Genomic DNA, 27,119 nt, shown 5'->3' with positions numbered 1-27,119 from the left:
TTTAGATCCAGTTTTTAACTATTAATTGACTAATTATTATCCATTACCAGAGAGCTATCAAGTGGAACAACGCCAAGCTGGTTTGGATAACAAAACAAGAGATATAGAGAAAATGTGTTTTATTTCCTTCCATCTACCTCATATGCCCACACCTAGATTGCTGGCACAAGCTGGGAAAAATTAACTTCTGAACAAAATATTTTATGGCAGATGTATTATTTATTCCAAACACATTCTCTAAATAATCCTTAAGTCATTGATTAAATTGTAATGACCTTTCTGTTACATCTCCTAATTAATCCGTACTCCAAAGTAAAGCAGGGTTAACAGTGAAGAGGGGCAAAAAAACAAGTAAATATTTCTCTTTAAAAGATACAGCATATTTATCCAAGGGTTTATTAAATCAAAATCTCTGTCATATACCGCTTTGGGTTCATTTATGAATGTTACCCTTTAATTTATTTGTTTTTATAAAACATATAATGTCTGCGCCTTCTTCAAGGAGATTCATGTCCTCATTAAAAATATTTTTTAGTTGGTTTATGTTTGTCAACTCATGATTAACCACAGTAATGAAGAGAAATAACAGCAGAGAAAATTCAATGTGGAGAAATTCAAAGCAATTTATTTTTGGCACCAATGTGCCTTCTTTTATTTTTCAGCAGAATTTCAATAACCAAATGGTTTTATTTAAATGCCTGAAGTCATTACAATTTTCCGATGTTTATGATTTCAGTTAACCCCCAAATATTCACACTGGACATGATATGATTGATGAATAAAAGCTTAAATCAGTTTAAAATTTATTACACCTACACTGGAAATGAAATGAGGTACATAGGGACAATTATTTGATTTTACCAAAACTAAAGTTTGCAGACACTTAAAGGAAGATTCTACCATCCTAAAAGTACAAGAAACATATTAAACTTAACACCACAGTCATTGAGAGATTTATGATTACAAAAAAGTTGGCTGATTTCTTAATATTATCTACATATATATAGGTTGCTTAATCCAACTTCAAAATCAAGTAGAAACATCTCAATTCAATATATTCTATAACATTTTCTCCTGTCTTTATGAGGCATACATATAAAATCAAAATCCTAGGTCTGATTGTCTACAAAATATTACTGTAGCACAAAGAAATAAAGCTAATAGCTATATTTCCATTGTTCATTCAAATAAATATTTATTTCATTTTAAAGGATAATCTTTGTGATATTACCCAAGTATGAAAATACATGTATGAACATGTCACAGAAATCCTAGTAAGACAGATGACTTAGATAATTAATATATGCAATATATCACATATTTATATAAGTATATAATTTATATATGAATATTTATGAACTTACACACACATATATATAAATAAAGGTTTTTTTCAGTGCTAGCATAGGAGTGTTCGCAGCATATTGTACTGTTAGGATGTGGGCTACAATTTTCAGATTGTATAGACCCAAATCTTGACTCTGTCACTTGGTAGGAATATCACCTGGGCAAAAACTTAACCTTCTTGCTACCTCAATTACATCATCTTGTAGGACTATTGTGAACATTAAATAAACATATCTCTCTATCCACCTAGATAGAGAGAATAAAACAGTAACTCAATATTATAATTATTCATAAATGTTAGTTGTCATTGAATCATAACCTTCTCTTTGTCTAATAAATATGATGTACTTACCAAATTTGCAGTTCATGAATCTTTCAAAATTCACAGAAATGAGTCTTATAGTAGTCATCCACTTAAAGTATATTTGGATATGGGATGCTCCTTTATAGAAACCTTGTCTTTTTATTTAATAAATGACAGATAAGTTGCAATTCAACACAGTGTGACAAACAGAAAGTAGAAATCAAAGCATCTTTATATAATTAGATGCACCAATTATTATAAATTTAAGCGTTAACATCCATTTCATAGATAACTTAGTTCTTAGGGTTTATGAGTCCATAATAAAAATTCATTTCCCAATAAAGTTCGTTAACACATTATAGTCTTTGTCATTTTTTTCATTTCCTATCTTTTAGTGTATTGGTAATAATGCGGCTGATTGGTAATTCAAGTCAAAATTAGTTTTTCACATTTGGTCATGGGGGAGGGGGCTTGGAATGTGATTCTATCACAGGGACTACAGCTGACTTGCTGTTTGTAGGTGAGGTGTGAGTGGAAGGGGTTAGTCACTGGGGAAATGGCCTGGAGGGGTTACATCTCTCTTTTGCCTCCTCCCTTGACTCTCCTGCCTGCCTTGCCATGATCAGCTCTCCTCTGCCATGCCGCCCTTCCTTGGAGCTATCTATGGGCTGAAACTTCCTGTAAACTGCGAGCCAAAATAACATTTTGCTCCTGTAAATTGTTGATATCTGATATTGGGTCCCATCCGCAAGAAAACGATTAAGACACTCCCCTAATATCATCTGTTTTTAATAAAGGAGAGATGAGTTGAATTCAACACACTGTCACACACACAGAAAGTAAAAATCAAAACATTTTTATTATAATTGGGTGCCCTGAGTAGGGCAAATTTAACTGTTAATGTTCATTTTATAAATAACTTTTGGTTTCAAGGTTTATTATAAAAATGTATTTCCCAAGAAAGTGCATAAATACAACTCTTTTATGTCATTATTTTTCCCCATTCCCTGTCTTTTAGTGTATTGGTATGCCTAATTTTAACAAAAGTTAAGATGACTTTTCAGAATTCTACTTTATATATTCGCAATTAAAAATGTACAATAATACTGAAATACCGAGAATAACATAAGAAATAAACTAATTTTAAAAGAATGATTGGATTCGAATGATTGTTTCTGACTCCAGAGTAACATGGACATTGAAGGCAATCCAGGTCTATGGAAGTAGGTTCTCACTCAGAGTTTTGCTTTTGTGATATCTTTCCCAATTATTAAGCAAAAAAATTGTGTAGACATAGCAGTAACGCTAAGCTCCTTTCAGTAATATAGTATAACTGCCATTCAATCATTTCCGTAAATATTTTTTAAAAGATTTCTGTTTGTAACATGATACAATTTGGATGCTGAATATCGCACAAAGATGGATATGCTTAAGGCTCAGTTCTGCCTCTGGGGTACTACTGGGCAGTGATGGAAACTTGAACAGGCGAGGCCTTCGGAGAGGTCCTTACAGGGTGTGCGTGCTTCCTAAGGTAACTGTGGGACTCCAGTCTCTGTCTGGACTTTTTGCTTCCTGAATCTTGATGCAAGTAGTTTGCTCTGCCATGTGATTCATCGCGGTGTAATTACTTTTGCAGATGACTAAAGCAAACAAGTCACCCAGACTTGGACAGAAATATCCAGATCCACAAGCCAAAATAAGTCTTTTCCCTTTGTAAATTATTTCAGGTGTTTTATCATAGTACCAGAAAACTGATATGCGCAACTGGTACTGATTCACTGAGTATTGTCTTTGCAATGGTATTACGGAGCCTATGTAAGCCAGAGTTTTCTTTTGTTTCAAACCTTAAAAGCAAGCTTCACAAGCTCTAATATCATGGAATGTAGTATACAAATTTCTTTATTCATGTAATTATGATTGTATTGTATTTGATGTTCCCATTTTCATTCTACATGTAGAACTATTTCCATTCCCACCCACACGCCTGCTTATCCTTCTGAAGACGAGATAAGCAAAACTGCAAGCTGTGTGCACAGAGATGAGAGATTCCTAATTTAGTAGAAAGCTTTTTCTTTTGGTTCTTGTTAAGACTTCAGTTGAGTCTAATTACCAGTATGCTCTACTTTCAATGAAATCTTTTATAAACTGAAAAGGAGACTGAAAAGCTTCTTGTTTGAAAATTTTGCACAAAAAATGTATTTTTCAGCATTCACTCAAAACTGGATGAAGTTTCTTATATCAAGTAATAAAAATGGTTATGATAGCTTTTAAAAGCCTAAATAATATAAATATTGTATTTAAAAAAAGAAAAGACAAAAGATACACTTATATAATCATGATAATTAGATCATTTCTATATTTTGCTGAAATAAACATAAGCACTTCATGATTTTTCCATTCATGTAAATTCTATCTTAAAATCGAATCCAACTGTAAGTATCATTTTTAAAGTACAGTCATTATCCACTTAAAGATTTTTATTTTTAAATATTTAAACTCTTACCCTGAGTGGAGGGTTTTCCTGGACTCCACGTGCGGAAATAATCATCCTAAGGGGGAAATGAGGTGAATTGAGTACATATGAGTAATTTCAATGTAGGGACTTATATAAAATATAAAATAATATATGAAACACATAAGTTGTATACACACCTCTACTTCCTTCATTGGCAAGCAGCAAATTATAAAAAAAAAAAAAGAAAATAAAGGAAAAACAAAGAAGACACAAGAAAAAGGAAAGTTATCAAAGGGAACACAGTTTATAAGACACAGAAACGTCTTTCAATGGTTGTGCTCATTTTCATTGCAATTCAATAGTTACAATAACAATTTAAGTATTTTTTGTTGTTACTTCTCCTAAATATTATAATGTTCTACTCTCAATTGCAATTCAATGCATAATATAACATCCTGATAATTATAGTAAACTAATATGCTATAAAGTATATTCCACTTTCCAATTACACAGTTTCATTTCCCACTAGTAAAGTAGTAAATGGAACCATTAATACAGCAAAGAAATTATCAAGTGATTCTGCAGTAGCCCATAGAGAATAAATACACTTTATGCAAATCATTCACATGTTAATTGAATATCTAAAGAATTCATCAAAATGCAACTGGGATATTGAAAAAAGTGCACACCTAATTAAATCCTGGCTAATGTTGAAATCTTTAATATGAAAAAATCAATGCAATATATGTATAATACATTTAGTAAATATAACTGTTAAACATACAACTGGGGCAATGTATATGAGAAAAAATTTCAAAAGCAAAACCAAATGAACTAAATCTACTTTATTTACTGCTTTTACTACTCCAAAGCCTTAAAAAGGTACTTTATCCTTAGCAAAATAAGACTTCATAGTTCAAAATAGCATTCTGTTTTCACTGAGCACATCATGGTGGAAAGAAAACAATTCTTTTGTTCTTTACTTGTATTCACTCAAGTAACTTCGTGTTAAGAACACAGAATTTGGAAAATCCAAAAAGCAAAGCAGAGATTCTTTGTACAGTATGCATTTGCTGATGTACTTGCCAATAAACAGGTAATTACTTCAATTATTAAAATAAACACAACTCCCTATTTATGAAAAAGTTTAGATTATTTTTTCAAACATTTCATTGATTGTGACTGTTCAGTATCACCTTATGTTCTCTCACTGATCAACATCAAATTAATGAAAAAGATGAAAAAAGAAATAAGAATGTGCAAACAGCGTCTTAGAGAGGGAAGTGATGATAATCGATGAGCATAGGTTCTACATTAAATTATCTAGGATTAGATCAAGGCATGATAATGTCACTAGATAATTAAATAAACAATGATTGCTTAATTTTTTTAAAAATAATTTCATCGTGATAAAAATCTCAGAAAACTAAGCTTTTAAATTAAATCACTCCACTAAGAATCTCAAAGCTTGAGCTGAAGATGATAACATATTCATTTGATAGCTTTTATCTTTTAACTTATGTCTTGCTGCTTAGGGGTGATTAGCTTTTATTCCAAGAATGGTGAGGATGTGGACAGCTATTTTTTTTTTTTTTTTTGTCTCCGCTGAAGCCTAACAGAACCTGAACACGAGGGAATGAATAATGGATTTGAAGTCAGGCAATCTTGAATTTTAAATCTGGATTTCTAGTAGCATTCCTGTGGAAGAGGTGAGGACCTAGAACTCAGACCCTTGTAACTAAAGCTGGAAAAATAGCACTTATTTGAGAGGGGTGCTAAGGGAATTAGTCATAAAATATACAAAATACCAGCACAACATCTGGCATAGAGGCAGTATTAGCACTTAATAGCTACTCAGAAGATCAAGGTTCATCTCGCTAGTGACTTAGGACAGTGTCATTGGACAAACAGTGATTACCACTGACAATATCCTTTAACTATTTACATTTCTTGAAAACAGCCATGGACTCATCCATGGTAAAAGTATATTTTAAAAAGATTACGATGGTAAAATCTAACCTTAATTGCAATTAACTTCCTTCAGAATAACACCATTAAATTAGTTTAGTTTGGGACCATAGCTATAAAAATCTATAATCACAGTGGAAAGCAGAAGGCTGATTCTTTTGTTCAAGTCAAGGGCAACATTCAAGTCTGGCTATTGTATGGAAAAGCAAAGTAGTTAGCTTTCTGGAATATTTTTAGACATAGTCTTTGTGTTCTCACATCACTGGACTTTTTTTAATGGTTTCACTTCATTAAATCTTAGGAATTTTGCCAGGATGAAAAATAAAAGTATTTTTTCATAAGTGTTCATTCAGGCACAATTTCTTTTGTTTCAAAAAGCTTTATGAGAATACTGGGTGTTCTCAAGCTTCAATTTAGCTTCCAAAATAAGCCAGCCAGGGCTTTAGAAAAAAACTTCAAGAAGTGGCTCCACATGGAGAAATTTTGGTTTAGACAACTGTAGGCAGAACCTTAGTTATTCAGCAGGCAGAGTTGGATTTTTGTTGCTCAGGTTCAAAATCTCATACAACTGAGTGAAAGAGACAGTAAGAATTTAACATGTTTGCTATTACACTTTTGCTATTACAATTTCTTGCAGTTAAAGAAATAGCAATTGTTAGTTTCTCACAAGATAGCTGACAAAGGAAAATATGATATGTGTATTACAGTATTGAAAGTATTTTTTTCCTTGTGTTTTTTAATGCTATGTCTTTTCTTCAAGTTTCAAATGAAATATATATGTAGTACAGGGTACAACATCTCCAACTGTGTTATTATCGATATTCAGGCCAGATAAATATTTGACACATTGAAGGTAAGGGGGGCTGTCATGTGCACTGAGGGCTGTTTGGCAGCATCGTGGGGTTCCAGTATTGTAGATATCAGTACACATTCTCACCCAATGTGTTACCAGAGTGCCCAATGTCCCTTGGATGAAATATCACCCATTTGAGGACCACTGATGTAGAGTACTGGAAAATACAAAAAGAAAAATGAACAAAACATCCTACAACAGAAAAATTCTACCAGCAACAGAGTTTCTTCTCAAATGTTTTATAATATGAAGAGGCCATTATATATTCAATTTTATAGGCAGGTTTTTCAGGTAATATTTTATTAAGTGTATTTTACAACTGTGCAAGTATTACCTCAAAATATTTAGTAGCTAAACATGTGATTTGTTATAGATTTATTTTATGCCCCCTCTATATTTGTTCTCTTATACTGTTTTATTTTCTTCTAGCAAAAACAATAAATACATAAATTTCTTTTTTTACAAATATAAAGTATTAATTTAAGAAAGAAACTAAAGGGAAGAAACACTATATTTATGATAAAGGAACTATTTTCCCGCTAATAATTGGTGGCAACCACTTTTTTCCAAACACAATACTTCAAAAGAAGCTTATATCCAAAACTCAGGATGTAGTACTTTGTGTCCAACTGCTACATCTACACTAATACTACACTAATAAATTATTTTACTGTCAGATGAAAATCTATAGCTTGGAACTGTATCAGGATAGCTTAAATATCCTTCTAGATTTTACATGATCAACTGGGGCTAGAAAAGTCTTAATGCCCATAAAGTCCAACAGTTGAGAACACAAAGGTAATGCTAAGGTGTCACATCGGGCATTATTAAGCCATTGAAGCTGTTTCCATGGTTACAAAGAGCTGTGTGGGCAACACAATCTTACTGAAGTAAATACTTGACAAAAATTGCTCTGAAAGCGTCACCCATACAAATAATGTAAATAGACATACTGTTGAGGTCTATGGACACAACTTTGTACTATCACCCATAATCATCCTGAAGGATATAATTTAAAACTGCTATAAAATATTTTTAAATTATAAAAGCATATTCCACAATCGTAAGTTGAAACAGATGGTAGTGCTTTTAGAGCCAAAATTCTAAAATAAGAGTGTGTCAAATTAGTAGTTATCAATAGTAATTATTTTTGATACAGCATGCTCATATCCTAAGCAAATATAATAATGCAGTTCTAAAAGGAATATAGAATTTTCTAATGTTAATGTGTGTATATTTTCATATATATAATGTATACATGTAATTGTGCATATATAAATATACATTTAAATTTATAAGTCAATTACAAAGACAATACTATTTGGAGGATCCTATGACACATCTCACAAATTACATAAATACACATATATATTTTTCCCCCAATTCCTGGGATAGAACTGAGGACCTTGCACTGGCTAGGAAGTTGTAGCACCACTGGGCTACATCTCCAGCCTGATATATATTTTAACAAATGACAGCTTTGCCAAAAAAAATCCATGTAGTAAAAGGTCGACAGTATTTCTTTAGAGATTTCCATAACGACCTTATGCATGATTATAAAACCTAGAAAACAATCTCAAGGAGAAAGAAAATAAATAAGTATTTTAGCTACACTGTTGTCAGCTATCTCGAAACACAGCGATTATTGCAATGAACATCGTTACCATGAATTCTCCTGTGAAGTGATGACTAACTACACTAAAGAAGACTTCTTCCCAGGGAAACTCGACTTAGAGTTTGCTTCAGTGTGGGACAGCAAGTAAGGGAGGGGGACAGATAATACGAACACCACCTTTTCTAAAACCATTATTGAAGGGCAGGGCACACAACAGCGCTATTTTGTCAAAAGAGAGCTACATAGTTCAGGTCACATTTGAAAAGAAAATTATGACTAATAGCATTGCGAGATTAGTAGAGGCCATTTTAGAGATTTGCTACAACAGAAACAGAATGTAGGAAATTCTTTTACTCACTTGACAATAGTGAGATTTCTTCATTTTTCTATCAAGACTTTCAAGAAAGGGATTTCAAATCTTACTCATCTCTTTTAAAATTCAGTAAGTATTATTTCATATACCTATGCAAATTATAAATGCTCAAAAGCTATTTGTTGTGAGAAATCAGTTTTCTTTTGTAAGCAACTGCAGAAAACTTTTGTAAAATGCAATAAAACATAATTAAAATAAATCGAACAAAACTAATGATATATGAAATTTCAAGTCTAATTGCCATTAGAATTAATCAACACATTTTTCCATCAAATATCTATGAAATTTTAAATGAGAACTTTCAATTTCTCAAACCATTTCGTAAAGGTCCCCAAAGTTCACCAATCAGTCAAACCTATATAATACATAATATCAAGAGTAAAATTTGGGCCAGGGATTTGGCACAATGGTTCTGCTGCCTGCCTTGCAAGTGCAAGGGCCCGAGTTTGATCCCCGGTAACAACAACAACAACAACAAAATGTGAACTATTCATTTTAGATAATAAAGAAATGTCATTATAGGTTCATCAATTGTAACAGATGTTACCAATTTGGCAAGGGAGGTTAATAACTGGGCCAGACACGTGTGAAGGAGGGAATACATGAGAAATCTCTGATTATCTTCTGCTTCATTGTATTGCTTACTTTAAACGATCTTAAAAAATAAAGTCTACTGAACTATTTAAACATAAATTAGAGTGAACGTTTTAATAGCAGTAAATATATGGTGTTTTACATTTTATAGCTTTAATTATTATGTCACATAGAATAAAAAAATTTAAATGACACTTAAAATCATACATAATAGAGACCAATATAAAAGTGTACCTTGTCTACCTACCAAAATAAACACTCTATAGAATAGAAAACATTTTAAGCAGTTTATTTTCATAGGTGTACAAGAATTATTTAGCTATATGTTTCACTGTAAGACACTTTTGCGTTATCCAATATAATTGGGGAGTTACCAAGGCATTACTTGAGAGCAATATCTAAAAATTAGAAGTGTTTTCAATTTTATACATTCCTTTTATTAATTGAATTTGTGATTTTTTACATACAATTAACCATAAAAATGAATATATCATATTTATGTTAGAGCTACAAAAAATAGAAAGGGAAATAAGACAATATGAAACATCTGCATAAAACACTGCACAGAATTATGTTTGAAAGCTGCATTAAAATACATCAGTTGAGATCAAAATAAAAAACAAAAACTTATTTGGGTGAAATTCACCAGAAGGCTTTAATTTTATCTTATATTAATTAGATACCAAATACCATATGCATTTTAAATAGCTGTACTCCTCTAATATTTGATGAACTCTGTTTAGAAAATATAAGCTTTGAAATGGTAATCATTCTATACATACTTTGACAAAAATCTCTTTTAAAACTACAGTCATTTCTACAACCACCATTCCCAGCCTAAGTTTCATTATTTAATGCACTTAATCACTGAAGATGAACGCATTTGGAGAAACAAAAATGTTAAGGAAGGAAGGAGGGAAGGAAGAAAGGAGGGAAGGAAGTCAAGGAGAGGCAAGAAAGAATGGTCTTCAACAAACATTCATGAAATACATTATACTCCAGACATCATGGTACCATCTGTCATTGGCAGATGGAAAACATAGATACAGTCATTGTCATATAATTTAGTCTGTTGGGCCTGAGTTTTAGCTCAGTGATGCCTGTGCCTGCGTGGAAAGTGCAAGGTCCTAGGTTCAATGCCTGGTTCCACAAAATAAATAAATAAATAAATAAATTTAAAAAAATAAAAAAATAAAAAAAAAAAAACAAAGACTGTAAAGATAGGCACAGGACTGGGGATTTAGCTCAGTGGTTCCACCACCTGCCTCGCAAGCAGAAGGTCTCAAGTTTGATCTCCAGTACCAAAGAAAAAAAAAAAAGAGAGAGAAAGAGAAGAAGATATAGGCACAGCAGCAATACAATATAGCTACATATAAATTATTAAACTGCCTTAACTTGCTATGATCAGGGTCATTGTGTATGCAGTAAGAACTGTGACTTGAAAATGTCAATGTGTGATGTTTCATGCAGAAGACACCAGAAAGTAAAAATATAGACCCCAGAAAATGCAAAGTAGTCAGCAACTATAAACAGCTCACTGTCACCATATCATAATATCACTGTGAACCTATTTTTGTCATTACCACTTCATCACAAATCATGTGTGTGTGTGTTTGTGTGTGTGTAAAGAGAGAGGTGTCAGCAGTCTTGAAGAGCAAAAAAATGATGGAGATGTGCTAATGTTATAATGACAACAAAGGAGGCTAGACAGAGACAGATAGGCAAAGTTATCATTAAATTTGATTCCACAAGAGGCATTTTTCTTCTGTTTCTTGAGTCAGAGAAAGACTGTGTTATAGACTTCTTTTATGCTTTCTAGAAAAATCAACACTTTAGGATGTTTGCATGAACCTTCAGTACCCAAGTCCAAGGTCTAGGCATTAAAGTGTCATGGAAGTAAGTTCTATATACTGCTTATTATATTCTAGGAACTCTTTAAAAATTGTAATTACCATGTGATCTAAGTAGGCATCATCCTTAAACCCCAATTTATAGACGAGGAAAGAAGTGACTTGGTCTCATTACCAGGGACTCTTACATCCTAGTCTCAAACCCAAATAATGTGCTTATTGAATTTATTTTCTTAATCACTTCACTCTCCAGTTTTCTATCTTATTAACTCTCAAATGTAAGTAGCAATATGTTATGCAAAATAATTTAGGAATTTTAAAGTAAATTAATATTGCAAATTGACCCTGTTGTAGAATTACGTTGCAATTCTACAAAAAAAAAAAAAAAAAAAAAAAAAAAAAAAAAAAACATGAATACAGAGTGTAAGACAGAAAGTATTTCTAGCTTTCTGGAGCTTGGTATCTCCCTCTAGAGCAATAAACAATATAGTTCTATATAATGTTTATGAATAATGGAAAAATTCTACAATCATGAGGAAGATGTCTTCGGCTTCCTAAATGTATTCTATTTTGATATTTTTGTTGTACTCTTTGCTTCTCCAAATGGCATTTGAGAAAATACAACAAGAAAAAACAAAAACTAAAAGTCTCCTAGCATTCATAAAAATTTATGTGCACAATTCTTAAAGGGAAGCTCAAAGACACTGTCAAATATAAAAGAACTACATCTGTGAATGTCTGAAGTGCATTTAAAACATAAACCTAAGCCTCTTTCTTTTCCTCTACAAAATGTGCCAGTTTTCAGAACTTTCAAAACTATTAATGACTTTTCAAAGCTTCTCACAAAATTGTTTTGTCAGTATCCATTCATGAGGAACGACCTATATCCCGTGATAGATCCTAATTTATGCTTCTTGCTGTGTTTTCTTTGAACATTCCTGAGTTTAATTATCTGGAATAAACTGTTCCTCCTGACAAGAAATACTATTTGTTGGTTTTATTCCATGTCTATAGACATTTACAGTCTCGATCCAATAGAAATAGCAAAAAATCTTTACAGACCAAGTGCACTAAGAAAATAAATGCCCATGGAGCATGGTGGAAAAGGGCCATTTCCTTAGTTTTAAACAGTGATTAGATGCCAACAACACATAGGAAAGAAAAAAAATGTAATAGCCAATTTCTTTGTGAATGTGTGATTAATATTGTCAGTCAATTGAATCTTGTAAGCAGTTTAGAATGTCGTTAATTACAGTCCAGTGGAAAGCAAACTCAATATCAAACACTTTTAAGCAAAAGTAAATGGGATTTTATGGTGCTGGCAACTGCGATGTGTTTTGAGCAGTGCTGAGCTACTTCATATATTAGCATAGTTGTTTATGGACTTAGTGACATAATATTTAAAATGTACTCTAATGTGGGTATTAAATTACATCTGAACCTTGTTTACCAGATTTACGTTTGGAGGCCATATGTGCCATAACGATAAAGGGATTTAGATAGAGAATCGGTGAGTAGAGTTTTAAAAATCCCTATGTTGAGAAGACAAGCATATGTGCTTTCTGGGGGAGCCAGCAATCTCTCACCAAGCAGAAGTTTTGCAAAATGCTTAGAAAATAACCTTGCCTTTTTATAGATGTTCTCTATTTCTATCATTTTTCTAGACCTATTTTTTATGGTTTTCAGGCTTACAAATAGCTATATTTGTCCTCAATAATCAGCTGCTTGCTTTTTAAGATATTTTACATCTAAAGCAAGGGGACAACAGTTTCCATTAAGTATTGTCCCAATCTAGTGACTGCTATTCTGTTGTACTAGTGCCTGACACAGTGACATGGTCTATAGAATTTGGGTGACAATGGCAATGCCATCTGCAAATAACTTTCCAATTTTCCTAGCAATTTGCTATTCTCATGGATCAACATTTTTTTTTTTGTATTACAAATGTCCCTGAGATCCTGTAGTCGGTGATTATTTAAAAAATAATTACAGTATTGTTGAGTAGTACCAGAATTTTAATAATGGGAATGAGTCTCCCTCCCAACTCCATTCCAAAGGAAAACATAAAGGACAAAGGATAACTTAGGATGACAGGTCATTTTAGGACAGGAGAGCCCTAAACATGATGTTCAAATAGACTCTGAAACACAAACCACAGTGCTTCCCTATTCCAGGGAGGGTGGGTAGAAGCATACACCCTGGAAATCATAGAAAGGCCTGCAGGTCACTGTGTTCTATGGCAGCTTACTTACTGTACTCTATGCCACTGTTTCTTTGAGGTCTGTCCCTTAAATCCTTGTTGGTGCTGTTATTGCGGCTCTTGAGTCAGTACGGCATAACTAAACATTTAGAAAATGTCAATAACTTGTGTGTAATGTAGTCTTTATATAAACCCTAAATTTAGTTAATACTTAAGTAACTAATATTAAAAGTCCTCTAAATGGTAGTCAATATTCTATGAATAGTGTCAGAGTTACTGAAGATGTTGATATGAGAGTCTATACTAGTCAACATATTGATACATGGCATGTATTCTTGTGGTTGGATAGAAAAAGCATGAACTTAGAATCCTTGTTAGATATGTGTGGATTTGTGTTATCCCTTTTGAATGTGAAAGGTGGCTAATGAAGTCATAAGATCAGGTGATCCTGACTTTGCATCAGTGTTCCAAAAATCTGTATTTAACCATCAATTGCCTATTTTGTAAAGAAAGTTTATTAAAATACTGCTAATCTGTGAACATACTATTCGTGGCTACTTTGGGGAGTTTAACAGCAGAGTTGCCTAGTTTTTTCAGATACCATATGGCCCACAAAGCCTGAAATATTTACTGTCTGACCTTTTACAGAAGTTTTCTGAGCCTCGTCTTGTGTCATTGCATTCTAGTTGGAACTTTTGCAAATAGCTGGTCAGTTTCTCAAGACTGAGAATGCAAAGATTTTGAAGAACATAGAAGCAAGCTACCTAAATGTTTTCACTTGTTGACTAATATGGGCCCACAGCATCCACCAGTGTGTAATCAGCTCTTAATAGAAATAAATGCTATCCTAAAAGAGTGCCAGGCTAGAAGGTTTTCTTCTGAGAGAGAGAGAAAAAAAAAAAAGAGAGATGCATGAGAGGACAACCCTGATATCTGACACTGTCATGCCTCCACAGCTGGGTCTCATTGTGTATTTACACTCTGTGACTTATAGCTAAGTCATATGTTTTCCATTGAACAGTACCTATCTCACAGAAGGTAACTCCAAAACATGTCACAGTAAAACTTAGAAAATACCAAGTGGCCTTCTTTCCTGGTACATGAATGACTGCCAGTTCTTTACTGATCAGAGCTTCCTTATAAATCCAGACTTTTCTCTTACAGGGATGGATGATCTTTGATCTATCCAGTTACAGAACTGCCCCATCATTTTTGTAAACACCACACCCAAAGCAAAGCACCACTTTCTCAGACTTCCCCTAAAGTTAGCCAACCAAAACCCAAACACATGTCAGGTTCCTTATCACCCTTCTTTGGGAAATGTCTCATAGTTCCTACTGGCATGTGTTCTCCTGGGCAACAATGGAAAACAAACCCCACTTGCCCAATTATTACGCTTCCCAGTGGTAGCTTCAATGTCATTTCATTTCCTAGCACCTCTATCCATCGTTTAACAAGTGTACAATCTGGTCTCTGAATGCAGATTGATAATCTTTATAATGTACAACTCTCTGGTTATACAATAAAACATAGCCCTTCATTTAAGGTTCTTTTTATACTTATAGTCAAGGCAGGTTTGGCTTAAAACCAGTGCTCACAGTAAAACTGTCTAACTGAAATGCTCTGGTTTAGCTGGATTTTATAGGTCAGCATTAATAATGTGAAATTCATCGATTAATTTATATTAACATTAATTTCATATGGATAGCCACAACAAAGGAAGGCTATAGAAATTTACACGTTATTAGTTTACTGTGTTTGTTTCCTGAATAGCACTTATATTGCTGAGATGTTAAAAGTTAATTTCTTGAGCTGCAAAGGATTTAAACCTAAAGTGTTATATTTTTCAGCCATGATCACTAAATAATGGCATATTTCCTACGTAGGTTAACTGTCAGTTTTTACAGATATGAAGTGTTGTACAGGAAGTACAGATGTTTTTCAAGGTCAGTTCATGTAGGGAAAGCAAATCCTTAATTTGTAATATTTCAAACTTAAGGTTATCAAGTTCTATGGCTTATGAAAATAGGTGTTTTAACACACTCAAGAACACTGGATTGGGTATCTCAATTTTTGTTTATACATTGGAAGTTGTTTAAAAGACAAATTATATTTATCTAAATATACTGAAAAGTATAATCTCAAGTTACCAAATGAGGAAAACATGTAATAGGATGTTTTATTAGCAGTAATGAACAAGAAGTTATAATTTTAGAACTTTCATTTTAAAACACTAAATTGACAGTGTAAGCTAAATACACCAAACATGAAAATATCCATCTGTATTGGAGCTTATGTTCTAAAAAATATCTTTTAAGTACCAAAAGCCTCTGGAAATTCAGTTTGGATGTGAAAGACTTACTAATTAAAGAATCCATTTTCTTACCTTTCCCACCCCTGCTTTTCTTCAGGGGGAGGCCAGGTGATGGGTTCACTTGACTGTAAGCTTATTTGAGCCAACCAGTGACCTCAATAAAATCTCTAATGTCAGCTAGTACAAGTGAGGAAAATGTTGGGATCAAAGGAAGTAATAACCCCAAGTTTCCTGTTCCCCGATCTTGTTGAATCTAGAAAAAAAGTCCCATATGGAAAAATGATGGGAATGTGAATTGGGAGAAAAACAAGAAAAGAGAGAGAGATGGAACAGCAGAGGTTTCTTTTTATTATTAAGTTGCTTATCAAATTGGGCAGGCATCTGAAAAGTACTCAGCATGGTCATATGGCAGCTAAAATGCAAAAGTCAGATTTAGCCAAGGATCTCTACATTGGTTTTAATGTTCTTTCCCTGACCATTTCCAAGAGATCATAAATAAGGTGATTTCTGAAAAAAGTCCTAAGTGAAGTGATTAAATCAAGTCAACTATTTAATTGCTATTTATGTTAATCTGTCATTTGCCAAAAATATATAGCCAATTTGGAAGATTAGGGGAGAGGTTAAATGATATAATTTATGTAAAATTCAATTATAATGCCTGGCACAGAGCAGAACACTTTAACTAACAGTCCTTGATGATGACAATGATAAAGCTATCACCAGATGAAGAGATGTATCCTTAGGTGAGAGCTCTCACATTTGCACTGAAGTGAAATTTAATATGTGTGAGAATTTTTCTAGACTTTCAGAGATGTGATTACATTATCCTGATTAGAATGCTGAAGATGGGGATTTATGCTATTTTTAATGCCAAAATATTTTTATTTAAATGGAAGAGAAATAGTCACACAGTGAAATTGGAACGTACAAAGAGGAATCAAGCATCATGACAGAGTAGGTAACAGTGAAAAGAGACTCATTCTATTTACATACTAGAGAAATAGACTGAATTTTTATGCTGTGCTCTGTTGGATTGCTGTGATGCCTTCCCTCTATTTCTACTTAGGCAGGTATTTTCCACCTTTGTAAAGGTCTCATACATGGTAACTGATGCCAACATATAAATGGTTAGAATAATGTCCATATTAGCTCCAGCAGAAATAATATATTTTTGTATTTTGATCCCAGAACATAAAATACATCTCATTAAATGACACTTATTTACATATCAAAATATCATGTTTGATATCACAGATGGTCAATGATAGACATCCATTGTTAATGAAAACAGGATACTTGCCCTACATGCATGAAAAGAAGAAAATTCTTATTGAAAACTTTCTTTTTGGATTACTTCAGTAAGATAGTTGGGTGATTATTATCTTTAGCTTATTCATTTATTCTTTAACAGATATATTTTTGTGTATTAAAATAAAATTATTTTCCATTAAATTAATAAAATCAATACTTAAGTTCATTAATATTTATATTTTCAGAAAAAGTCTATGGAAAACAATGTAGTTTACCATTACATTTCATCTAAAGAAATTTATTTCAGCTCTTGCTTTGTTATTCCAAAGTGAGCCACATTATTAATTACATCATAGTTTCATGTAATAAAATGTATTTACTGAAGTGAGACATATGGTCGCGATTCGAATGTTCCCCCATGAGTTCATGTTGAAATTTAACTGCCATCATGATTTTAAAATGTGAGATCTTGAAGAGGTGATTAAATCATAAGATGAAGATCAGGTTAAAGTCTGGCTGAGTCAGGAGCACGGCTCCCATCTCTCATGAGAAAACTCTGAGGCCTATTAGGGCTAGAATAATCCGCCCCCTCGGGTGTGTAGAGATTTGACCTTAAACAGATAAACTGTTCCTCTCAAAACCTCTAAAGTCCTAACTCCATTGGCCTCAGCCCCTAAAGCATACAACCCAAAAAACGAACATGGCCAATAACGATGAGCCAAATATCCTGACTCCACCTTGGTTCCACCTCCGCCTTACCCTATCCAATAGCGATCCAATAGCGCCACCCTGGCTCCTCCCCAACTTACCCTATATAAGCTATTCTGGGCCTTGCCCTCCCAGTCCAGCCCCCGGAACCCTGTTCCTCCAGCGGGCTCGCGGAAGAAACAGCAATAAGAGCTCCAGCTTCATGGACCTATTCACTCTAGAAGAGGGGAGAAGGTTGATCATAATAGGAGTGGTTTGCTTGTGAAGGAGAACTCTTTCTTGTGTTCTTTCTTCCACCCTTCTACCTCATAAGTACTCCTTGTCCTTCTGACATGTTATAAGGCATGACTAGAACGCTCTCACCAGATACAGCCCCTGGACCCTAGACTTCCAAGACAACAGAAACATGAGCCACATAAATATCTACTACTGCTTGTACTTTTCCATAGGTGGATGGACTGACACTTAAAACACATGCCAATCTCTGGGGATTGATAAATCAAACATCACAAACAATAAAAGGAAAAGATGCCCATACTGGAGGATCATGTTCATTTCATTTCAGTCATGCTTTTAAGTGCAAAGCAGACAAAAGAGAAGCTGGCTTTGAAATCAGATCACTCCGAACAGAATTGTGGATTCTCTCAAGTGTGACAAGCTTTGTGACTTGCAGAAATTCACCTGAAAATTCTAATGTGTTATGCTTACAACTGTTCATTTGAAATAAACATGAGGTATACTTCACTGTCTTTTATAAGAATTTTAAGAAGTGCTTATAATACTGAACAATTGATTGTTGTGTCAGGTGGAAATATTCACATTCCATTTTGTATTAGTTGTCACTATATTGCATGAATTTACTACACTAAATATAAATCTTGTTAAGATCATCAAGTAGGTCTCACTCTTTTCATAGTCTCTAGGTTCCCTAGAAAAAAATGTCATACAAAAATTGACTAAAATATTTGTTCATTGAATTATGAATGATAAAAATACAAATGTTTTCAAGTATGACTTCTTTCACTAACCTCGAAAGTAGGTAAATGTAGCCATTATGCAAGACTGATAATAAACAGACTCCTTGTTGAGGTAGATTACCTAGAGTACAATGACGATACAGAAAGTTACAGTGATCATATACCTGGGCATAAAGCATGCAGACATGAAGTATTTCTTTAAAGAAAACTACTTCCACAATTTACCACATTATTTTATTACTTTACAATGTTTATCTTTCTCAAAGCAGTGTTTGAAGTAGCGATAGCTTGTTTAATAATCACAACAATTCTATGAAATGCAGAGGCTACTATATTTTCTTTTTATCAACGAGAAAATTGCAAGTGGAGAATAAATAAACAACATGCCCAAGATCACAGAGCTTGTGAATTTCAGGCCAGAATTTGAACCCAGGCAGAGATCATCAGTTTCTGCTTTCTTATTTTATATGCTGGAATGTTTTAAAATGTATATCATCACTACTGTCTTAAAACATGGTATGTAATTCATCCCATATTTGCAATAAATACATTGAAGTTACAGTTAGCACCACTGATAGAAAAGGAATATTTCAGTACTAAAGCAATAGAACATACTTCACGCACAAATCTTAACCTAAGAACACATCTGCTCTTTTTCTTTTCCTTGATGCTTAAGCAAATCTTAACTACATTTTACCACAAAACACCTCTTGGAAATCACTCAGAAGCCTTTAGAACTGCTGATTGGTGAGCATGTGCTATTCGAGATTTCTTCTGCAGTGAATCATACAAAGTTACTGACTTTATTTCAAGTTATCATTGAGAAAGTAAACACCATTACTGATATGGAAGATACTGTATTTTCTCATGTTTCACTTACTTTCCACATATAAGGAAGCTAAAACCGACTACTCTTTGGCTTTTTCCCATCACAACTATGCTTAATTAAATCAGTGAGGTGAAAACAGATTTCTTTTTACTGTTGTATCTTATGGAACCTGGAAGAGTCAGTGCCAGAGGAGCCAAACTTGATGACATATGTGACTAATGCTGAGGAAGTGAGTGAACTTCTGACAGTCATCGTTTATAGTTCTAGAAAGAATATTTTAGAAACCAGGCGTGGTGATGCACGCCTGTAATCCCAGCACTCAGGAGGCTGAGGCAGGAGGATCGCTATGAGTTTGAGACCAGCCTGGGCTACATGGTGAGTTCCAGGTCAGTCTCAACTACATAGAGAGACTCTGCTGTCTCAAAAAGCCAAAAAAACAAACAAACAAAAAAGAAGCAAAAGACAAGATTATTCTTTGCTTAACTCTCCCTTAGGATATCACATAATTAGTGCCATAATAGATTCAAAAGAGAAAAATTAATCCAAAATAGATGCCTTAAGGCATTCATGAAATTTTGCTTACAATAGAATTACCTAGATTAATTGTCATATAAAAATCTGTTACTCTATGGATTTCCAGACCTAATCCTCAGCAGTTCACATTAAGGTAGTCTTTAGGTAAGTGTGAAACTTTGAATTTCTTGCAGTTTTAAGAAAATGCTGATGCTGCTAACAGGACACTGAAAGTCATTCATTACCTTAGGGTTTTAGAGCTTAAACTTATGAACCATGATGACAGAGGCCACCGGGTCTAACTAACCTTTCTCTTTATAAATGTGCAGGAAGTGCAGGCTGTCTTACAAATGTGACTTCTAAAAGACTGATGTTTTCAATAAATCATTTGTATTTTTAAAGCAAATTTAAACATAAATTTTCACATTTAAAAATCCATTTTATAGTAGCTTTTACCTATGTCTGATTATAAATCATACCTTTGCACCTTTTATAATTGTAAGTAGGCTGTAAATATTTTAATTTTGGTTGTACATACACGTGCAATCAGCTTTCTTTGTTGTTCATGCATGTCGAAATCCAAATATATTATGTTCAACAATTCATTCAATGTGTACATATTACACCTGTATTTTGTTATAAGAAGCTAGTGTTGTGAAGATGAATACATGGGGAAACATTCTCATGAATAACTTGTAATAACAAATTCAAAAAATATATAATATCTGAGATGGGAGAACTGCTTAGAGCCCCCAAACAAACACACAAAATAGAAAGAGTATATATAAGGGGTGCTGCAACTTCTCATGTGAAGTCCAGACCTGGCTTTCCAAGGAAAGCAGCCCACGTGAAGGCTTCATCACTTATCTTTCAATTTTTTAACTTAATTTTCTAATTTCCCCTAGACTGAAAAAAAAAAAAAGTCGAGTATTTTTTGTGTGTCCTAATTCTTTTAATCCTTATGCTGACATGGAAGTTATAAACACTTTATTCTGTAATGGGCCATCTTTAAAAGTTTACATGACTCTAAAAAGAAGCCAAAAGGTGAGGTCTTTACATCTTCAGCCAGAAATACGGTACGTACACTCATGAAGTATAGCTGAGACTGTCTAAACTTCCAGATTACTCGTTATAAATAAAATGCTTTGATGAAAAATCAATCTTTGATCTATTATCTATACACATCATCCTCACCCTTTTACAAAGTGTTCAGAACAGTGGGTCTGCCCAGCGTTTATGGTTAAGATGAATACCAGTTCCAATGCTTGAAAAGTTCTGCAAAGCCCTTGAGGAAGAATTCCTTTCTCATCAGTCCTGGTGAGTCCTGAGCAACTTTCTGACTTGATAGCTTTGTCTTTTCCAAATGTTACATAAAGGCAATCATAGAGGATCCAGTTTTTCAAATTTAACTTCTTTCACTTAGATTTTACTTTTAAGACAAAAATCACTTTTTTATGTGTCATTACTCTTTTTTTGCCAACGCTCCCTGTATAAATGTACAATAATGTGTGCATGAATTCAATAGTAGGAGAACATTTGAACTGTTGACCAACATAAGGAAGCATGGGTGTAACTGCTATTCCTATAACAGCTTTGGTGTGCACACACAAGTTTATTTCTCTTGGATAAATATTTAGGTATCAGTCACAGTTGCACTAAATCATCCCCAACACTTTGTATTGTTATCTTTCCTTTTTATCCTATTTTTTTGGTTATTCCAATAATGTGTGTGGTATTTAATTTCTTAATTTGTGTTTACACAATGACTAGTGATGTTCATCAATTTTTCATGAATTCAATTTGCTATATTGGCATCTCCTTCTTTGTAAAGTTTCTAGATATTTGATCATGTAATCATTTTAATTTCTTAGGCTGTAGAAATAGTGCCTATTTTTTGGTACCCGGGATTAAACTCAGGTCCTTGTACTTGTAAAGCAGGTAGCAGAACCACTGAGCTAAATCCCCAGCCCTAGACACGGATATGTTTAAAATCACTTTCCTAACCATTACTTATATTCAAGGTATAGAGTATTTAAAGTCCAAAAATAACCACTGTTGATTAGTATTACATTGGTAAAACAAATAATAGAAATCTAAATAATGTAAAGACTCAAAGCAGCAATGAAGCTATACATGAAAAATTAGGGGACAATGTCTGTAAAGATTGAAAAACTAAATCCAGTCAATTTTAATTACATAAAATGCAAAATGATTAACTCATAGATTATGTCAAGTAAAAATATTTTTCAAGCATTTCACAATAAATTACTTCAAATTGTCCCCTCAAATATGACGCTAGGAGTTTTTTGGATCCTTGTGGGCTAAAATATCACTTAAAAAGTAATATTCCAGGGCCAGGGATTTAGCTTAGTGGTGCCGCCACCTGCCTCACAAGCTCAAGGTTCCGAGTTTGATCCCTGGTATCATTAAAAAAAAAAAAATGTAATATTGCATGATACTCAAGGGCTTCGAGGTATTTAAATACTTACATAATATGCAAAAATAGTATATTGTTGATGAACTGATTAAAACCATAATCAACTACTAAATTACTGTTTCAAAATAAAATGTTAAATACTTATAGAATTAGACATTTGGAAGATTGGCATGTAATTATGCCACTAAAATTATCCATTATATAACAAGTTATTTATATTCAATTTCAGAGCTTCATGCCCTCATTTGCAAGTGGTGATAGTGTCTTCCACAAAGAATATTTAAAACTATTAATAACTCTCTAGACCACATATTTATATGTAAATATAAACTCTATATTTATTCATATTATTATTTAAAACACATGCTGATCATTACTCTCAATTCTGTTAGCAGAGTAGTGGACACAAGGTTTTTTGAAACATATGAAGTGATTTTTATCAAAAACAAATGCGTACTTTCATGAATAATGGAGAAAAATAAAACAACTTTGTGTAATATTTTTAAACATATTAATAAAATCCTAAAGAATAAAAAAGTGAAATGTTCCATACGCCCATTTCTCTCTGACCATTTTCTAATAACTTGAAATCTAGGATGAGTTTATAGCTTATTTTTCTCAATAATACCACACACACAAAAAAAAACATTTCCCTCTATTAGAAAGGCAAGGCAATAAGAGGAAGAATGTATATTGAATAAAAGAAAGCTAGGAAAGCAAGGAGGAATAAAATAAGAAGAAAATTCCCCACAAAAAGTGAGTGTGACTGTTTAGAAAGTATACCTTAATCATAGCATACTCATAGAATACCGATTTTGTGCTTGAACTTTGATAGGTCACAGGAGTTAATACATAATGTGAACATTTTTCAAGAAGAGACTAGATTGATTGAAATTACTTCAATAAAATATAAAATTGCATCCCTTCCACTAAAACATGATACATCAATGATGAAAAATGCAACCACACAAAATAAGAGGTGCAGATGTTGAAATGTCGCATCGTTTCTTTTGTGTGAGACACCCAAAGCATCAATAAGGACCAAAATAGATAGAAATCGGGAAGTAGGAAGAAAACAGTTAAATGGGAAAGAGAACAAGGTATGGAGAGGGAGGGAAGAGAAGGCAGGGAAGAGGGATTAAAAAATGGAACAAAAACAATAGAAATAAAAATTTTAAAATGGAAAGAGGAAGAAGGGTTGAAGGGAAGAGAGGAGAATGGAGAAAAGATGAGAATTAAGATCTCTTCTGTACAGGTACATTGTCTCTATGATGCACGTCATCATTATGTATGTCAAAAGTGGACCCATAAAATAAAATTTAAAAAAAGAGAAGCCAAGACAGCAGCGTAGAAGCAGGCTGCATCTTTCCTATGACTTGGAATAAGAACAACTGAAAAATGCCTACTCCGAGTGAGGTGAGTAAAGGACAGAATGGACTGAAATTCCATATTGGACAGGTAGGGATTTGGAAAGACCCCCAAAGTTCAGGTAATCAGAACAGATAGCTAGAGGGGTACATCAGTACATAAAGGCAGCAGAGCAGAAGGGGTGACAGAGGGCACAGAGACAGAAGAAAACAGGCTGAACTTAGCTGATCCAAGGACTATCTAGCGTGCTGGTGCCTAAGAGGTGTTAAGCATTACTCAGTGTAAGCATGGTGCTGTGGCGGAGAGATCAGATAAAGGTCATACTCAGACTTGCTGCTTTGGAAAAAACAGCACTTTTCCTTTTCTGCATAAATCAAGCAAATATTGCTCTACTGTTCCACCTTCCCGCTCCCTTGCAGCCCTTTGTGGTCCTTGAGCGAACGCCACCGGAACAGGCCTATTTAAAAAGATGTGCAGCAGTGTTTTGGTCAACATTCAAGAAGGGAGTGGATCTACTAGCCTTCTAAAACTCGTGACTTGGGTGGCCTGTTGAAGTAGGGCTAGAGACTCCCACCAGGGAGACTTCCTGGTCCACACCTTGTGCCTGATGAGTGGGAAGCTGGCAGTCACTTGTGTCAGCTGTGACCTCAAACCACTTAGCTGGCAGCTAGAGAAACAGCACTAAAGGATGAAAGGGTGAATACTACTGAATTTTGATCTCCCTAAGGGTTGCATAGCCTATGAAGACACCGAAAGCGTAGACTGAAAAAGGAAGTGATTGTTCACCCTCACCTGTTTCTTTGGGCCACATTAATGGAAACAGCTCTTTCCTTTTCCATTACAATTTCATTTGTATTTGCTGAATAGTATGTCTATATATACACACATTTTGTTTTTACTGTAAAACTTTTTTCTTTTAATTATTCCTTTTGGCTACTTTTGCTTTTAACATTATTTTATTTTCTTTCTTTTTCTTTTTAATTTTATAATTTGCGCTTAGGTATGTGTGGAGTAGGGTACTGAAGATCAAATTCAGGAGTGCTCTACCAAGGAACAGTATCTCAAGCCCTTTTTTGGTTTATTTGCTTGGTTTGGGATGGAAAGTTTCTGAGTTACCCTGGCTGATCGCAAGCATGCAAGTCTCCTTCCTCAGCCTCCTGGGTGAAAGAATCTTCAGATATGTACCGCCGAGCCGGATATTTCTTTTCTTCACTATCTGCCTTTCTCTGTTGAGTATTCTCACTTTCCTTTTGCTTCCTTTCTCCCATTTTTTTCTCTCTTAACTATATTTGGAATCTTTTTGCTTTTCATTTATATTATTTCTGTTTCTATTTTTCCTCTAGTAGCTGTAAGGATTGTGGACCTCACAGTTGGTACTCAGTTTTTACCCCACTGCTATATTTGATTCATTCTTGTTCCTTATTACTGTTGTTGGTCACCCTCTTTCTACATGATGCTTGGGAATGAACATATGTCATTGAGTACTTTGGGTAGACACACTTGCTGAACTACACTGCCAGTGCACATGAGAAGCCATGGACTTTACTCCATGCATGGCCTAGCCCTGCACCAAATGCAGCACACATTCAAACTAAAAGAATGGAGGTGGCTAACACAATAAACATACTCCACCACCACACCCAAGTAGGTTCCCCTGAGGGAACCCTGATCATGGACATCCATTCTACAACACAAAGAAATTCACAAAGGCTATGGACACCTTTATTATGAGGGGCTTCAGCAACGGTTGGTCTCATGACCTTTCAGAATGAAACTAGAGAAGTAAGCACAGAGGTTTACTCCACACACCCTGCTCTCTGCAACAACATTTCCTGAAATTAAAAGGACCTCTCCTCTGAGGCCTATCAAGAAAACAGAACCTCAGTCTCTGACACAGCATACATTATATAAAATCAGACTAAAGAATTAACAGGAAAACTATACTCTGAATCTCACCTGGAAATATATTCAAGATTTCTCAACAATCTGATACTCCTGGATACATATTCAAGAGAAGACTGTTTGTTTAAAAGGACTTCTCATAAAAGTAGAAGGGATATCTCACTCAAAAGATAAGCAAATATCAGCACAGAATTACAAAAAGCAAAAACCATGACCCTTCTGAAAATTTATAATTTGCTAGTAACTAATTCCAAAGACAGTTAAGAGTATTAAAATATTAGATAATACATGAAAAAATGTAAAGAGTTCCAAAAGAGTACAGAAAACAGCTGAATGAATTCAAGGAGGAAACAGATGATATAAATAAAAGATTTAATAAAGTGATAGAAATATTGAAAAAGCAATAAATCTTTGAAATTCAAAATACAAGTTAAATATAATAAAGAAATCTAATCAATAGACCAGATCAAGCAGCAGACAGATTTTTCAAGATTTAAAAATAAATGAAATATATTCAGAAAGTAATAAAGAATGAAAATTTTAAAATAACACTCAATGCCTCTGATACAAAGTGAAATATCAAATTTGTCATATTTTTTCAGAGAAGAATTTTTTTATATTTTCTTTATTAATAACTACTTGCATTATATTAAAATCAAAATATTCACAGAAAAGAGGCACAGGACTTATGCGCTTTTAGAATAGAGGATCTTTCCAACTTACAGACTAAAGACAGGGAAATCCTTTCAGTGAAAAAATAGCCGGAAAATTCACAAATATTAAGAAAGATATGGATATCCAGGTAGAGGAGACATTTGGAATCCCCAAAAAAATGATCAAAAAAGATCCTAATGATATAAATGACAATGTGAAATAAGAATTAAAGGGCTAAAGGTGTAGGGGAAGCGGAAAGGGTAAGGGAAAGGTAATAAGGGAAAAGAAAACAAATGAGAAAATAAAAAAAAATAGAAATAAAGTATTTGTAAATAGGGAAAGGAGGAGGGGGTCAAGGGAGGCAGGGATAAGGGGAGAAAATGAGAACCAAGACCTGTCATGGAAAGGTACAAGATCCCAAAGATGAATGTAACTGTAGTGTATAACCTAAGATGTACCAATAAACTCAATGAGGAAAAAAGAAACAGACCATGGAGATCTTGAACATCAGACCTCTAAACCTTTGAAAACCTAGAAGAAAACATGGGGAAATTCTTCACCACACAGAGACAGCAGCCAGCAACTTATTGAATCAGACTCCAATAGC

At 33.8% G+C, this 27,119-nt stretch overlaps 1 protein-coding gene across 6 annotated transcripts in view; it reads right to left on the bottom strand.

The window, feature by feature from the left end:
- Positions 1–27,119, bottom strand: part of Spock3 (SPARC (osteonectin), cwcv and kazal like domains proteoglycan 3) — a 381,013-nt gene that overhangs the window by 243,533 nt on the left and 110,361 nt on the right. For 4 of the 6 annotated variants that reach the window (XM_010629856.3, XM_033765453.1, XM_010629858.3 and 1 more), the window contains exons 3-4: positions 4,304–4,312; positions 4,155–4,200 (exon numbers count right to left, since the gene is read on the bottom strand). The exons of 1 other annotated variant lie outside the window; for it this stretch is intronic. In XM_010629856.3, coding sequence (XP_010628158.1) covers positions 4,155–4,200; positions 4,304–4,312 — 55 coding nt within the window. The remainder of the gene's footprint in view (positions 1–4,154; positions 4,201–4,303; positions 4,313–27,119) is intronic. One more of the 6 variants, XM_010629857.3, reaches the window with a different exon arrangement.

This window comes from Fukomys damarensis, unplaced genomic scaffold (assembly GCF_012274545.1).
Source record: "Fukomys damarensis isolate Sample0158 unplaced genomic scaffold, DMR_v1.0_HiC HiC_scaffold_18, whole genome shotgun sequence".
In the NCBI taxonomy this organism is placed as follows: domain Eukaryota; kingdom Metazoa; phylum Chordata; class Mammalia; order Rodentia; family Bathyergidae; genus Fukomys; species Fukomys damarensis.
The sequence above is the reverse complement of the archived record's forward strand: the minus strand, read 5'-3'. Positions and strand labels throughout refer to the sequence as shown.